At 51.0% G+C, this 17,324-nt stretch overlaps 1 protein-coding gene across 1 annotated transcript in view; it reads left to right on the forward strand.

Annotated features, from left to right (window-relative positions):
- Positions 1 to 13,223: 13,223 nt before the first annotated feature.
- Positions 13,224 to 17,324, forward strand: part of COL6A3 (collagen type VI alpha 3 chain) — a 50,205-nt gene continuing 46,104 nt past the window's right edge. Inside the window, exons 1-2 of the mRNA XM_026047649.1 lie at positions 13,224 to 13,317; positions 14,094 to 14,711. Of these exons, the coding sequence (XP_025903434.1) occupies positions 13,224 to 13,317; positions 14,094 to 14,711 (712 nt within the window). The remainder of the gene's footprint in view (positions 13,318 to 14,093; positions 14,712 to 17,324) is intronic.

Genomic DNA, 17,324 nt, shown 5'->3' on the forward strand with positions numbered 1-17,324 from the left:
CTGGGCCTGGGCACAGAGACAAAACCCGAGGGATTTTTGTCTGAACAAAGACACTGCATACACTCCTCCACACACTGCTCCAAGCAGCTCACTTGCCAGGTACCGTCAACAAAGAGGTGGCCTCCCCACCCTCCAGAAAGCTCAAACCATGGAAAAGAAACAAACACCATCTCTAAGAGTCCCTTTATGTATTTTTTTTTTTTTTTACCTTTGGAAAGCTCTCCCAGCCCCGGGGGAGTGCTCAACACAGCCCTTTCTCCTCCCTCTTCCTTTGGTTGCTAGAGGAGAAAAATCCCAACCGCTGTCCCATGACTGGTGAAGCCCAGCCAGGGCTGGCCTCCGACAGGGGAAAAACACACGTCTCCTCCTCTTTCCTTTTGGGATTCCTCATCCTAGCTGAGGAAAGGCCAAACTGGCATTTTTGTGAAGTCTTTAAAGTCATTCTATAGCAGCCTGTCCTGCTGCTTCAGAAAAGAGCAGGTTTGTCCCCTGTTCCCCATGCATCTGGGTCTACCTTGTCCCAGGGAAACACTCCATCCTCCTTCAAACACCCCCATTAAAAACCCTACAGCCACATTAACTTTGTGAGGATGGGGACCACCAATTCGTGATGGGGAGGCGCCTGGCTCAGGTGGAAATGGTGCATGTGGCTCCGTTTGCCACTTACCTGTTTGGCCTTATCCATCGGGACACGAATCCTTTGGGTCTGAGCTCATTGCTCCTGGGGGATTTGTCCAGCACTTGGCACAACAGCTTTAAATATATTAATATATATCCTATTTACCCAAATATATGTAAAGCCATAGACTTCCTAAGCAGCAGCCCTCTGGCAAGGCTGGGCACGGAGGAGCACTAACTAGCCTGAGCACTCAAGGCACGTCCAGCTGCCAAAGCAGCTCTGCTAAGAGGAGAATTGAGACCTAGGCTGGATCGATCCCTCCAGGGAAGTGATGCACAAGCTCTTTGCACACTTCCCTGCCTGTGGTGTGGAGGCACCAGTCTCAGGAGGGGAGCATTTCACGTACGATGCTTTTCCGTGCAGCCTGCGAGCAGCTAATTTTACCCAGGGCCTTGCAGAGAGCTGGTGAAAGGCGACGGCCAGATGTTTTCCCGAGGAGCCGTGCGCTCCGCTGCGGAGGATGTGAGGGCAGGCTCCTGAAGGCTGTAGATCAGCCCAGGAGCTGGTGAGAACATGCTGCTGTCAGCGCGTGGGACGAACGCGCTGTACTCTGCACATCGCCGCACGTCCACGGCACCTTCTCCAGGAGGACGTTTTCGCCCTTGCCAGCTCCGCGCAGGCTGGGAAGGCTCCTGGCTGCCATCGTGCCTCCCGCCAACGCTGCTCTCGTGCTGGTGGCCAGTGAGCAAAGAACCCCCCTTCCCAGGGCAGGCACGGCCAGCATGAGACGGCACAAAGCAAAAACACATGGCTGAGGGGTCTGGGGCCATCCCGGGGCTTTCTGATGGAAAGGCACCAAGTTTGATGGATTAAGGAATGAAAGCTGCTGCTGCTGGCAGAGAGCAAGAGGCTTCCCAGCCATTAGACTTCTCTGATGGCCAGAAAGGTGCAGAACATGGATTAACCACGATCTGGGGGAAGAAACAAATGACAGCCCTCTGTAGTGCATGGGAGCAAATCTGTTGTGTTATCATAAATTTGGCATTTACAGATGGCGCAAGCTGAGCACTCGGCTGTGCTCTGAGAGAAGCTCAAGGCCCTCCTGGAGATGGCAGGAGGGAACACACCTCTGCACTGCAGTTTTTGCATCTTTCCACTCTCTCAAAATGACCCAAGCGAGTCTTTCTGCACCTAGCAAGCCCAACTAGCCCAGCATCTTCCAGATGGTTTAACGCATAGGGGCCTTTAGGACAGAAGATTGCTAAAGCCATCTCATTTACCAGATGAGAAAAGCAAATAGATCTCATTGTCCCAGACTTTTAATGAACCTCCCAAGGAGATGTAGAAAGGTGGACAACCCTCTGCACGCTGGATACAAGCCTGCAAGAAAGCCAAAAGCCTGCAGCAAACACAACCTCGCGGGAGCTGCTGGTGACACTGCACACTCAGCTGGACAACCTCCTTGCCCGCCACGCTCCCGGGAGGGCCCACGATGGTGTGGGTCTGGGTTTTGGTGCCTGTCTGCAAGCACCACCAGGCCTCCTTTAGCCACAGACTCACTCTCTCCGCCTGCCTCCTCCCTGGGAGCGTCAACGGGGAATTTGCACGTTGGTAACACACTGTTCCAGAGGGATGGGGAGCGGGGCCAGCGTGGTGCCTGGCCAGCTCATTCCTGGACCATGGGGAGGTAGGGCCACACGTTGGGGCTTTGCTGTCCTCCAGGCTCATTGCCCTTGGGTTTTACCCCTCCAGGTGCTCAGTCCCGCAGCTTTTGGCTGCCTCGCGGCTGGCAGGTGACTTTCTGCAAAACAGCAAGGGGTTTTTTAGGGACAAATGTGTCCTTGTTCAGCCTTGGGCAAGTGATGTGGCTTTCGCGTGTCCCACGAATGAATGAAATGTTTGACCGAGACCGCATTAGTAAGGCTGGCAAATCTGCCGGATCCATGTTTTATAAGGAGAGCTGAAGGGTTTTTTTCCACTCCCTCCTGCCACAAGCCCTTGGAGAGGGTGGTAAACAGCAACAGTAACCACGCAAGCCTTCCCCACCTCTTCCTGCCTCGGCACAGGTTGATTTTTCACATCCCGGGATATCCTGGGCGATGGGAGGCCGTGACACAGCTTCACGTCCAAGAGCTGGCAGCTGCCCAAAGGGGACCAGGAGCTGCAGGTGCAACCTGGTACTGCTGAAAAACTGGTATTTGGTCAAAGAAAAACACATCTAGCCAATGATTCTTGATGCATCTGCATTTCTGCTCCAATGCAGTGAAACACAATGCTGTAGGAATGGTCAAGAGAAGCTGGAAATGCAGCTGAGCCTCAGGAGAGCTCATAGATGGAGGGTTTTTTTGGGGGAAAAAAGATTTCTTGAGCTTCTAAAGGAGCTTCTGCCACTTGCAGCAGTGGGAAATTTGGCATCTCCCAAGTCATGCCTCCTCAGCTAGGGAGTTTTACCTCTCTGCTGAAAGCACAGACTCCTCAAAGGATGCTCCAGACCTGAATGTCTGGAATCCAAGCTGCCCCAAACGTTCAGTGAAAACACAGATAAGCCCTCAGGTAGTTAGTATGTGTATGTATGAATACATATATATAAATATATAAAACAAGTGATTTTATGTATTTAAAATATATACACATATACATGTATATATGTCCTGCTTGGCCGGACGGAGCAAGACAAGGCAGGGCAGACACCGGGGACAGCACCCAACTCCTCCTTAGGCCTACCTGCCATCGTGGGATTTCCTCCCCAATCCGAGATTGCCTCTTTCCCAAATAGTCCGTATTGGTCCTTTCCTTCCCGAAACGCAAAGTTGCACCAAGCCACCGAAATGGGAGCCACGGAGTTGCGCCAACTTCATTCCTACAAGCTCTGCGCTGAGGTTCATCTTAGGGACTGTTTACTGACCCACAAGCTATGCAGGAGGGAAAAGCATGCAAGTTATTTACATATCTGACAGCAGTTTGCTCCTTGGCATGCAAGGCATGGAAAAGCCCTTGCAACAGGAGACCTCGATGCAGGATTTAGCTGGTCAGGCTCCAGCTTTCTCCATCTGGGCTAGGACTCTCCTCTCTCTCCAATAGCTGCCCAAGAGCACATACATTCACACAATCTACACAGCTCTGTCACAGACTTATTTTTATTACTACTTCAGGGCTTATCCTGCCACTATGATTTATTAGCAGTATTAGGGACCCTTGGAAACGCTCCAACAGAACATTTCCCCTTGTAAGCCATTGCTGATTTCTGAAAAGCGAGATGTTTTCCAGCACGTGCAGAGCTGTGAGGAGCTTAGATGTGGGCCAGAGGGGGTTGGTGACTCCCTGCATGCCCAGCTCCCAGTGCCGGGTAGGAGATTGGCCCCTGACCGCAATCAAGCCCAGTTTGCAGCCAGCATCACCGTGTCAAAGACAATACTGAACATGGTGCAACGCGAAACAGAAGGTTTAGAGACACCAAGAAAAGCCTCAGAAAACATCTCCTGGATCGTTTCCTAAGTGGCGGAAGTATTTGGAAGAAGGCAATGGCAAACCCGGCAGAACTAATGAAAAACATCTAGAGCAAGCAGGATTATAGTGCAGGCTGGGACACAAGACCCTCGGTGGAGCAGAGCAGCTCTCTGCTGTGTTTGTGAGCAGGGACAGCATCTTCCCGGCGGTGATCATGGCCAGCCCAGCACAGCCGATGTCCCGGGCACATTCCTGGGGCATTGGGAAAGAGAAGGGAGGGCGACCCACGGCATTGGCAGCACCAGCAGTGAGATCTGGCCGAGTTTTCTGGAAGTGTCCCCTTCCAGCAGAGATGCCCGCAGAGTCCCCGGAGGAGACGCCAGCAGATGGAGCTGCTTCGATGGATGCACGCTGCGCTTCCCCGTGCTCTTCCTTGGCGGAAAACCAGCTCATCCCAGTGAGGGAGCACTCGGAGCAGCGCTCCTCGCCTGCACCATTTTCCTTGGAGGAAACGTTTCTGCAGGCAGGGAGAGCTGATGGACAAATGAGCTGATCTCCACATGGCCCCACACATCCTGGCTGGCTGCACGGCCTCACAGCTGGCTATGAAGATCTTTGGGAAGAGAAGCTTTTCAGCTGGGTGATTACAGCCCTTAAGCCAATCTTAAGGGGATCTGAGATCTCTCTTACTCTCATTTAATGATTGATCATCATTTTTAAATGCTCTCCTCGTTCTTTTACTGATGACTTTCATGATGTTTCTTCATGCATAGCCAAAGTAAGAGTGGTGTGCATCTCTGTCACAGCTCTGCATGCCTGGCTGGTGGACAGCAGCGTGTCCAAGGGCAATGCTGGACCCCGCTTGGTTGAAGTGCTTCTACAGCTAACGTAGGAGACCATATCTGCTCTTCTTGAAGCTGCAAGTGTGTCCCAGCAGAACTAAAGGCTTTAGCACAGATGTAGGAGACCTCCTTGGTGTCACACCCCTGCAGCCACGAGGCTCAAGGCTTGACTACGGTGTATGACAGTGGTGGCAACACAAGAGCAAGGACCATCACGTGGAGCACCCATTGCTTACTGCCACTTCCTGCAGTGCTGGCACTGTCCTGCACTGCTGCTGGGCTCCTACCCCCACCAAACAACTGGATTTGAGAGGAAAATCCTTTGGGTTGGACACTTGCACCACAGTGCACCTTCACCTCGTGGACTTGGTTCTCTCAGCAGTCCCTCACTCCATCCACGCTGCTGTCACTCTTCATAGAATCATTACAGTTGGAAGAGACCTTCAAGACCATTGAGTCCAACTGTAAACCCATCAATATCATACCTGTTAAACCATGTCCCCAAGAGCCCATGTCCCCTACATGGGCAGCGTTTCTTGAATGCTGCCTGGGATGGTGGCTCCACCACTTCCCTGGGCAGCCTGTTCCAATGCTTCACCACTATTTTCAGGTAGAAATTTCTCCTAATATCAAACCTGAACCACCCCTGAAGAATCTACCCTGCAGACCTTGCTGTGGATCTGCAAGATTTTTCCGCCCACTGATCCTCATTTAGCTGGAAATGAGGAGAGGGATTTACGAGCCCATGCGCAGCAAAGGCCTGCTCCACAGACAGCTGTTGCAGACAAGGGACTGAATTTATTTTGGACACCTGCTAAGGATGCTTGTATTGCATCCCTCTGCCAGGTTTGTGTACACGTTTGCTCCTTAGCACAGTGAGGAAACCAAGTACCAGGGCTAAAACCCTGAACTTGCATCAGTTCAAGAACTCAGCACTTCCCTGAAGCATTCCAGCTATTTATTTTTTTTTTCCATGTGGCTAGTATTTCAAATAGCACACAAAAAAGAAAAAATCAAGAGCAAACATAATAAATCTCTATTTCAACCCACCAAAGAGATTTTGGCTGTTTGATTCTCATGAAACCCTCTCCATTCCAGCCTTATAAGGACACGAGCAAGGGTATGAGACAGGAGTTAACATTTCCCTACCCTAATTCTGTACTAACGAGACCTGATCCAAACTGAAACATGGAAATCCTGTCAATGCCATTCAATTGGTTCAGAGGAAGAGGGTTAAAAATATCCCCCAGAGCTGTCCCGTTGCCTCTCCTTAGGAAAGGTAGAAGGTGGAAACGTGTATGTGCAGGAGGAAATAGTCACCTAACTGATGTGGCAGCTGTTCATCATTTGAGCCCGACTTGATAAGAGCACTTTGTGAGCTTCTGCTCCATAAAAAAACATTGTTGCATATATATATATATATATTTTAGGGAGATGTACATGCACATATATATGTATATACACACACATACATTGCTCAGTATATTGTCTATGTCTGTAACTCCTCTCTCCCAGGTAGCGTGGGGGAGATAACCCCGTGCCCTTCTGCCCTGCTGGGACATGCAAAAACTGCCGCATGCAAAAAGGAGAGGGGGTTTAAGAGTTACCCCTCGCAGCCCCTTCTCTCTCCCCCTTCACAGCCAGGCTGAGCTTTCCCAGGCTCAGCCTCCGTCCTGGGCTCCAACAAAGCCCGGCACAACTTGGCAGAGCCCTCGGCACATCCCGACACACACGCCGAGCACTTCCCGACCGACAGACGTGCTTTTAAAAGCAGATACGTCGGGGGTATCCATGTGCTTCCCCCCCTTCCTTATTATAGATAATAGCAAGTAATAATTAGGGGAAAAAAAAAAAAAAAAAGGGCGTTTCGGAGGCAGCGGGGCCGGGCGGGGGGGCCGCGGCGCGAGCCGTCCCAGGAGGCGGTACGTGTGATGAGGCGCTCTGACCTCAGCCCTGCGAGCGCCAGCAGAGCCGATCTGGATCTCATTTGCAGCAGCTCCGGCCCCGGGCTCCAGCGCGGCCGCCGCCGTCCCCGCCGCCCGCCCGCTCGCGCCCGCCGCCGCGCCGGCACTCCCGGGACCCCCCGGCGCTGGGGAGCACGGAGGAGCGGGGAGGCCGAGCACTGCCATGCAGCAAGGGTGAAGAGAAGCCCTTCGGTGGGAAAGCTCTGGGAATAAGCAGCTCCGCGGGTTGGCTCAGGGGTAAGTGCCGCTTCCCGCGCCGGAGCGCCTTGGAGAGGGGCTTGCGTCCCTGCTGAGTATCCTCCTTTGCAGGGGACTGCGCTTTGGGGCATCTTCAAGGCATTTTAGGCAAAACTGCGTCCACGCTTGCGGTGATCTTGCGCCAGTGGAAAAAACTCACTGCAGGCGTTTGGGGTGCTCGGGAGAGCGGGACTGCGCTGCAGCCCTGCTCGTTCCCAGCCTTCTGCGACCCTACGGGATGCAGCACAGGTGCGCAGCGAGCACCAGCCATCAGGCAGGGAATTAACACCGAGATATTGATTAAAATAAAAGCGAGCAGTTTTGCTTTTGGCCCTTTGGGCTGGCAATGGCCTTTGATGCCTTGAAACTATTGGAGCAGCTTTTTCGGGACAGGGCAGGGAAAGGCAAGTGTCCCGGTGGGATGCGCCCAGCTGGGACAAAGAGATGGCAGGATAAGTGGCCTAAGGAGGGCACGGAGCATCTACAGCATCCATGGACAGGTCTGGCCAAGGACCTTCCCAAGGGATATTGGCCAGATGTCATTTTCCCCCCCTGCAAAGGGAAAGGGCTTTCCAAGCTTGCCCAACACCTCCCATTTCCCAGGTCCCTGCCGGCGCTGCGCCCTCGCTTCCCATTGCCAGCGGCCCTCGCAGCCAGGCGGGTTTCCTGAGCGCGCCCGGCGGCCGGGAGCCGCGGCGGAGGCGGCCCGAGCTGCTCCGCGTCCAGCAAACACAGCGGGAAGCGCGTGGCTCATCCTGGCCCTCGCCGTGATTCATCTCCCCCTCTCTGGGGAGCAAGGCTGCTCATTTTCCCCAAAAACATCTCTGTACCCTCTTAGTTGCTGGTTAAAAACAAATTATAGGTTGGTATTTGTGGCTGGGTAATCGCTGCGTTGATCACAAGCGCCTAGCCTCATTCCACCCTCTTCGTTGCCAAGAGGTAAATTGTGACCAGGGATGCGATATTGTTTCGGGAACGGGAGCATAGGACAGCACGCGCACTGCTGACCAGCATCGTCCATTCATTCAGTGCACATCTATCCCTTTTCTGGTGGGGAGTCAATCCCCATTGTTTTCCCTTTGTTCTTCTTATTTAACCACATTTGCGATTTCCCCCAATTTCAGGGTCAGCTGAACCAATTCCCTCTGTATTTATCCCTCAAGATGGTTTTACTCTCAGCTTTGCCTCCGTGTCTATCTGGGAATGGGTGGGAAGGGAGCACCTCGTCACCTGAGCTAGAGCCAGCTCAAATGGCAGCGTAGCTTTGCCAGCCTCAGCCTTGCCTCCTGCTCTCCATGTGCTTGCACTTAGATTGCGGTGCAGGGAGGACCCCGATGCCCCCTTCGTGGCGTGGGCTTTGCTCCAGGTTGTGCTTTTCTGCTGTGAATCATCAGTGAAGTGATGCTGCTCCCCGTGCCCATCACTTTTTCCACCTCTACAAGGCTCTGCCTGCCACACTGAGGAGCCCAGTTGTTTGGGCAGAGAGGAGCTGCCAGGCTGAGGTTACTCTCTATAAAGAGACATTGATCTTGGAGGGAGTTCCCCAATTTTTTCAGCAAATACTCCCTTCCCTCGTATGACTACTTTAGCCTCAGCCCTCAGATGTGGAAGGAAAAATCCAACCAGATTTTAAGCCACCCGCACACTTTGGGGATGAGAAATTCCCTCCAAGATGAGTGGGAATTAACCACTATCCTTTTCTCCAGGTCTCTCTTTCTTGGGGCTTTTGGCTGAGGACAGTGTGATGTGTTGCAATGTGTGCCCAACCTTCAAAGCCAACATTCAGCCAAGCAGCACTATGGAAAATGATTCGGTTGCAAAAAACATATATAGCAAGAGGAAGGTTTTCTGCCATCCTGGTTGTTTTTTAGTGCTGGGGTCTCACTCAGTAGGAAGAAGCACTTTCAGAAGCTGCCCTCCACCCAACCACCCTCACATTTTGAGGGCCATCAACGCCAGATGGCAGCAACATGAATGAAAACCCTTCAAAAGAGTTCGTGTAAACTGAAAGGGCTCCACCAAACTCCTTGGAGCCACGAATTAACCCAGGGTCCGTCCCAGGCAGCTCATTGCGACACACTGGATGTCATCCATGGTCCCGTAGGAACGGCCTCACTTCACCCTGAAGCTGTTGAACAGGGCAGGATTTGCTGCCACGAGACAGAGGGGCCCTAGAGGCTTTGGGGACTGGTCTCCACGTTCAAGGGAAACCCAACTATTTCATGTGGAAAAACTCATTTCATTTAGCCTCGAGGTGCCTAAATGACCACCGAGGGCAGCTCACGTTTTCCCCAGCCGACTCGCAGCTCGGGGATTTGGGGCAGGATTCATCTCATCCGCTCCCAAGCAGTGTAAGGGGGACACGGGAGGCCGAGACCATCGGGCCGACACCAGAGGGCAACCTGTGCCGCCGCATGCCCTGGTATTTTGAAGCAGGAACTTCTCTCCCTACGGCCATATGGATGCACACATCCATATATATGCGCGCGCACATCCCATTTTATGTACGTGCTGGGGCCGTGGCTGCTTCCCCAAGCCCAGCTGACAGGCATATGCACTGAATCAAAGTGATATGCAACAGCTGTAGTGATTTTTTCCCTGCCTTTTATGTTCAGCTTTTTCAGTGACCAGTTTAGTCATCTGGTTTGCACTTTTTTTTTTTTTTTTTTTTTTAGTAATTTCAGCTATATACTGAAAGAGAGAGGGGTGGGGAGGCAATTTTAGAAAGGGGATTTTATTTCTCAAATACGAAATTATGTAAAATGTCAAACTTTATGCACAGTGAAGTATGCAAGAGGCAGAAAATAGCTGCTGGGGAAAATATTTAAGGAAATCACTTCATTGCGCTCGCGGTAGAAATGATTGCCTTTTGAAAGCATTATTAGGACCAGATGGATATCAACTGCTGAAAGCGAGGACGCACTGTTACAGTAAAGGGTCACTGCACATTATATACACTCTAGGCAGACATAAAGCCTGCAGATTACCGAGTACTACACGAGTTCCTCTTTCTGCACGTGAGTTATTAACACACGAGCTAGTTCTTCGATGCCAAATCAGCCGCTCGGCAAAGCGCTTGGCGATCCCTACGGCACTCCGCGCTTCTCAGCCTGCGTTTCACCTTGCAGTGGTTACACCAAGAGCTCCCTCACGGCTTTCCCAAGACGGGGAGAAAATTCCCATGACAAACAAAGCTCCCAGGATGAAAGCAACCTGCCAGCCAGCCTTTCCATGCCACTATCACTAGACAGAGGCACCTGGGTGTTGGGCTTTGTCACGCCACACTTGGGGACAGATTTTCCTTGCAAGCATTCCTTCCAGTACCTACCACTGGAAGTCCCTTTCTACTCACTTTTTTTTTTTTTTTTTTTTTTTTTCCCATAAACAGCAAAAAGCCAAAAAGAATAAAGCAGCAAACCCAACTCTCTAGCCTGTGAGATCAAGGGTTAAAGTGAGAGAATTATAACAAATTCACATCCTCCACCTCCTACAGGATGGTGCCACCTCCAGCTTCTCCAGATAGGGGCGTTTCTGGGCCATGAAACAAGATGGGCTAAGCCAGGCAGCCTCACCACCTCCACAGCCCAAGCACTGCTTAATCCCAGGCATCCAAATTATAAACACCATGTCATTTACACTACTAAGCCCACTTCTTTCACCACAGCAGAGACTCACTGTTGACCCAGCCAAGCCAGAGCAGTCTCCCAAACCAAAAACCATCCCAAAAAGCACCTTACCTCTGTAAAAATGCTGCTGACTTTGCTTCTTTCCCAGGACCACAACCTCTCTGCTTGCTGTTTCTTGCAAGTCTCTTAACACCTTTGCACTACCAGCAGCTCCAGGACTGCTGCTTGGATCAAGAGCAGCTGCTGGGGTGGGAAGATCAGGGAGAAAATTTGATAGGGAACACCTGTGCTTAAAGACCCCATCTTTTCCACCAAAACACTCGTCAAACTATGAAGGAGATCACCTCTTCCCACAAAACTTGTCTCCTTCTCTAGTCACCAACTTAATATGTTCTTGACAGCCAACATTTTACGGCAGCTTTGGGCAAAGGTATCATTAAAGGGTATCATCTCCCTGCCCCTAGCAAGGACCAGCAAGGACCTCAGCTTTCATAGGGGCCAAAATACAGTTATTGGGGTTGCAGACAAAGCTCAGAAATGGAGCCAGAAGCCTCCTGAAGGCTCCAATGAAACAGAAGGCAAAGGAGAAGCAGCCAACTTATTTCTGCTTGAAAAATACATCATATTTCTTAAGTTGGCCAGGACAAATAAAACAAACCCAGGATAGATTCTTATTTAATATAGGGCAACACACAAGTTTATCTTAAGGGCTGACTCATGGCTCTTAGATGTTTGGGTTTGCCAGGATGTGCAGTGCGAGCCGCCCCTCAAGCTGCTGCTGCCCCACATGGATCTTGAACTCCTTCGAATGGGGGTTTGGCCAAGCATGTGGACACTGCAGAGCTTCGTGGTCCATAAAGGGCCCTGCAAGGTTCTCCACAGCTGCTCAGTGTTGAAAGCAAAAGCAAACAAACAAAGACAAAAAAAAACAAAAGCAAATGCTTGGTCCTTCCTGTCACTCACTGGAGAGGGATTGAGTTGCACTGATCTGTCTCCATGTTTCAGGCTCCCCAGCTGTTACCAAAGCAGAAGTTCCTTGGCAGGATGGGACACCAGGAGTTATTAAATGGGATGATAATATCACTTCCTGCGTGTCAGGAAAGAAATATCAGCGCTCTCATGGAAGTCAGCACTTAGGCATAGGAATGAAAGTTCAGCAGCCCATTTCTCCTCTCTCTATAAACCTCTTCTTTACCGAGATGCTCCAGCTGGGGGTTCATGTGCAACTTCTGCAAACTCCTTGCTTTTTGCAAACCTCAGCCCTGTGCAGCACAGACATTGATGCATGTGGGTAACTTTGCTTTAATAAACACTGTGAGAAAAGGACAAAGCTGGATGGAGAAATGAGCCCCACAGCCCATTTGGAGCATCTGGAAGAGCGGATATTGCAAATTCTTTCTCTCAAGAATTTTTAATTTTCAGCAGTTGATAGCAACCCAGTGTAAGTTTCAGACTCTCTACTAATCTCTGGGAAATATACAGTTCATTCCCAAACAGCCACAAGATGCTTATTCCTGAATTTTCAATCCAGATCTATTTCTGGATTTAATTCTGGATCTGTTTCCAGACATGCCAGCTATGGTCACTTCCAAGTGACAACTTCCAAGCATACCATTTCCAAGGCTGTGTTAAAAAAGATGTGAGACATCTCACCTGCGCTCCTTTCTACTGTGCGGGACTCACCGAGTTGCTGGAGTTGGCAAGGCTAGTAACAAAAGAAATATTATATATATTTTTGATGATGATATTATATATATTTTTGATATATTTGAATCTCCTTTGGCTCATTTGAGTAACTGAAGTCCTGCTGGTGACTGAAAAGCCCTAAATCACTACATTTGCTTTGGGGAGGCTATCTTTTTTAAGCTGAGCATTACGGGCTTACGCTAGGCAAGCTTGGAAATGAGTATTAAATAATAAATTGGCCGTCTCTATGACAACAGATACACAGCTTTCCCGGAGGAGACATCGTTTCAGAGGTTTGCCAGGGGAATCACAGATAAGGAAATCACACGAGTTGCGCTTTGGCGGCGGCGCGCGAGACATTTTTCTTGGCGCCCTTCCGGAATGTGATCAGCCGGTGCAGATTCTTCCACAGCTGGGGCCACTTTTGCAAGACACTTTCCCAAATACTCAGGATAATGCAGTTCATGGGGGCCTGGAATAATGAGGTTTCTACTGGTACTTTTGTGATGGGACGGATGTAGGTTGACTGCTCTCCTATATTAGATGTGACCTTGGGGTCTCCTATGAAAAAAGGAAGCCTCCAAAAGTGATTAAATGACTGTTGCATGAATGGTGGTTGCTCTTCCAAAGCCATGCTCGCTCACACACAGCCCATGTGAAGCTCGTGTGTTGCTGCAAAAGCTTCATCAAAGCATCCAAAAACTTTCTCTCAGTGTCCCTCTCTCTCTTCCTTAGGTCTCACGTTTGGTGCTTGGAAAAAAAAAAATACTCATATAAGAGGAGCCCAAACCAAAAGAGCAAAATGAAGAAATATCGACATTCGCCCCTCGGGGCGATACTCGGCCTCCTCCTCCTCCTCTCGGGCGCTAGCTGGGTCGACGCGCAGCAGCAAGCAGGTAAGACGGCACCGTTCCTCTGCGAGAGCGTGAGTGATGGCAATGCCTCCTCCTCCTCTGGTTTCCACATGCATGTTGGTGACCCACTGTGACCTACCTGGTGCTCCTCAGCGCCCGAGGGCCCCTTTCTACCCGGGCCTCGCGTTACCTTTTCCCAGCATGGTGCTAGCCGGTGGCGGCCGCTCGGCGACGCTCGGGCTTCGCAGGCGGAGGGCTCGCACCCGGGTGCCCCTGCAACGGGCTCTCTCCATCCCCGGGTGATGGAGGACACCCACGGGGTGACCCCGACCTCCTTGCATGCATAGGAGCAGGGGAAAGGAAAGGGCGCCTCGCGGTGAGAAGAGCGCTGCCGCCGCGCAGCAGGTTTTAGGAGGACACGTTGGCTCCTCTTGGACTGTCACCTATATTGCAGGGAAGCCAAACACATAGGAAAGCCAGGCTGCTTCAGCTAAGGGCGTCCTCCTTGCTCAGATGCCACCACTGAGCCAGCAAAACCACCATGGGTGACTTCGGTGCTCGAAGCCCGTACATGTTGTGCGCATACCTGTTTTTCCTGGCTCGAGGGTCCCGGAGGAAGGAAGAGGAGGCGTTTCGGGGAGGGTTGCGCAGGACAGGGTGCATGCTCTCCTCGCCCGCTGGTGCAGAGCTCTCACTGCGCGCCTCGGTTTGCTCCGCACGGGGCAGGGAACGCGAGCTGCACTTTGGTGATGAGGCCGTCGGAGGGATGCTTGCGCTGACCTGTAGAAAATCCTAAACCCCCGTCTGTTTTTTTAAAGCTGGCCAACCCGTTGCTGTGGCTGATATAATATTTCTAGTGGATTCCTCTTGGAGCATTGGGAAGGAGCATTTCCAACTCGTTCGAGAGTTTCTGTTTGATGTTGTAAGAGCGTTAGATGTGGGCGGAAATGATTTTCGCTTTGCACTGGTCCAGTTCAGCGGCAACCCCCACACAGAGTTCCAATTAAATACGTATAACGCCACCCAAGACGTGCTGGCCCATATCGCAAACATGCCGTACATAGGGGGAGGCACCAAGACTGGAAAAGGATTAGAGTACCTAATGGAGAAGCACCTCACTAAAGCTGCTGGAAGCAGAGCGAGTGATGGCGTGGCCCAGGTTATTATAGTGTTGACCGATGGACGATCCCAGGACGATGTGGCTCTGCCGTCCTCCGTCCTGAAGTCGGCCGCTGTAAACATGTTTGCAATCGGAGTGCAGGATGCAGTGGAAGGGGAATTAAAGGAAATAGCAAGCGAACCCTTCGATATGCACCTGTTCAACCTAGAGAATTTTACTGCTCTCCACGGCATAGTTGGAGACTTAGTGGCAAGTGTCCGTACCTCCATGACTCCAGAAAAGGCTGGGGCCAAAGGACTGGTTAAAGACATCACAGGTAATGGCCAACTGCTGCGCTCTGATGCTGCGTGCTGATGGTGCCGATCAGTCTGGGGTGTGCTGGCGTCATGCTGCCTGAAGCCGGTGTAGGAGTAGACTGAGATGGACAGTCTGAGGTCTAAAAACAAAGGTTTGACACGTGCGGCCACAGGTTTATAAGCTGAGCTGAAATCCCTGCCAAAGCTTTGAGGTCTTGCCATTAGGAGATAGCGTAGAGCCCCTGGTGAGAAATGGCCTTGGTGGCCAGTGGTGGCACATATCACATGGAGTTACAAGCACAAACCCCATCAATCACAGGGTGGCCCTGCAGGATTACTAAACTGATCCACTCCTGAGACAGAGACATAGGAAATAACCCCGTGGCCCTGAGCACAACTCTGTAAGACCCTGACCAAAATGTCCCTGGAGACCCTAGGTGGCTGTTGGCTGCAGAGAGACACCGAAGGACATCTCTGCCCAGCCAACACATGCCAACATCCAACCATGTGCCTCAGAGGTGTCGATGGGGCCGGGCACTGCATCTGCCCCACAACCTCATGGCCCCTTTGGTTTTTGGTTGCGTAGCTGCCACTAAGCACTAAGGACAGAGACACCCCAGCAGTCGCAAGGGGCCATGGCAGACCCTAGTTAGATTACCAGCACAAGGTGACTCTGGAAAGTCACCTTCCATTCCCTGTTCTTGGCCAAGGACAGCAGAAGTCACGGGTGCTTGGAGCAGCTAGGGTGAGAACTGCCCTCACTGAATTGCCTTCCTGAGCTTGTCCATAAGCCTGGCATCTCACGTGCTCAGAGGAGGTGTGTGGTTTCAGATCCCTTCTGCAACAGCACTTAGACACCTTCTTTATAAGCTGATGACTTTCTCCAGGCAGAGCTGCAAACCTGCCCGCAATGTCTCTCCAAGACACTTGAGCTTCAGCGAGTCAGCACTCAACCAAATTTTCCTGCCACAATACAGCCAAAATAATCTGGTCTTCCCCTGAAACCTCGGAGAGGCTGTGTTGTATTTCAGAGCAGAAGCCCGAGAGATCAAACCTTTCTTTTTACTCCTGAGGCTCCATCTGAAGGTCGAGAGCTGTTGGGACGATGCGAGGCAGTAGCGGTGTGACGAGGTGTGACATTAATCCCTTTGTGTCGTCCTGTCTGCTTAACACCGTCGCCCCCGGGCGCTGCCCGTCGCTGCATGGCCCCGAAAGTGTCACGGAATCACCGCGCTCACGTGTGCTGCTGTGCCAAAGCGTCCGGCAGGGCAAAACCCCCAGCGCCCGAGCGAGCCGCAGGCAGGGACAGCAGCGCCCCAAAGGTGGGCTGAGCACCCCGCAAACGCTGCCCAACGTGGACATTCGCCCCCTTTCATTACACACCAGCAAGCGACCGGCTGGCCCACAAGCGTCCCGAGCCACTGATGTCCTGCTAGGAGCTTTCACACCACGTCATGCAGGTCAAGGAGTATTCTGAAGCCGATTTCCACTTGGAGATAGTAGGCACAGGTATTTCCTTCCTCACCCAGGGAGCAAAATTCCAGCTAATCCAACGAGCGCAGTTTTGTCCCCATATGGTTCACACTGACGAGCTGTAAAGTGCAACTATAGCTCAAAAAACGCTGTCCTGGGTCCCAAGCATGGGCAGGTAGTAGGTAGTGGGCCAGGCATAGCACGCACAGCTGCTTGCCTAACACTTTAAGAGGCTGTTTATTCAGCTGATATGTCTAATGTGTGTAAAAATACCATGACTGTTACGCCAGGAACAAGCCCAAACGTGAAGCTGAAATATAAAAGGAATAAATTCATAGAATCCCATAGTATCATAGCGTACCAACGCTGCCGGTCTGTGACAGTCCCCAGAGCTGACTAGTGTGAGTATGGGCAGTCAGTCCTGAGTTTGCCCTGGTGTATTCGTTAGATCTGTCTGCCTCATCTCTTCGCTTAGTTGTGTAACCAGCATGCTTTTATATGTCCTCCAGCACCGGCTTGTTCCATAAATGTGCACTGAAACACCATGTATTTTTTACAGTGATGACAAATTATCCAACACTCGTATCCGTTTCACGGCCGTTTGCTCTTCTGTGGGAGCTGGGGCCATCAGCACGGCCAATTTCATTCCTCAAACACAGCCAGGGTGTCCAAACCAGAGCAGGATAAGACTGCTCTGAGATTTTTCAGTGCTTTATATTGTACATCACGTACATCACAACCAAAACTGGCACATTAAAGCCAAACCTCAGCACTTTCACAAATTTTGATTCAGCAATGAAAAAGGGAAAATATCCACTTCTGAGCCCTTTGCTATTCTTAACCGCATTTATGTTGTCTAAATGGCAGTGGTAACTGAGTTTGCCTGGCTCACGGAGCCAAGACGGACCAGAAAGCCTTTTCCTGCATCTTTTGATGATATTTACCAGATAAACAACCGGAAAATGATTGACCCTACTAGCTAATAGCCAAAAAAAAAAAAAAAAAAAAAAAAAAAAAAAAAAAAAAAAAAAAAAAAAAAAAAAAAAAAAAAAAAAAAAAAAAAAAAAAAAAATCCTGCTCTGATAACATAAGTGCCAGTTTTGCTACCGGTTTCACCCATGGCTTTAAAACCCTACAACTCAGACCTGATTTTCAGACAT

Source organism: Nothoprocta perdicaria, unplaced genomic scaffold, assembly GCF_003342845.1.
Source record: "Nothoprocta perdicaria isolate Ctin4 unplaced genomic scaffold, notPer1 scaffold_11, whole genome shotgun sequence".
Lineage (NCBI taxonomy): Eukaryota > Metazoa > Chordata > Aves > Tinamiformes > Tinamidae > Nothoprocta > Nothoprocta perdicaria.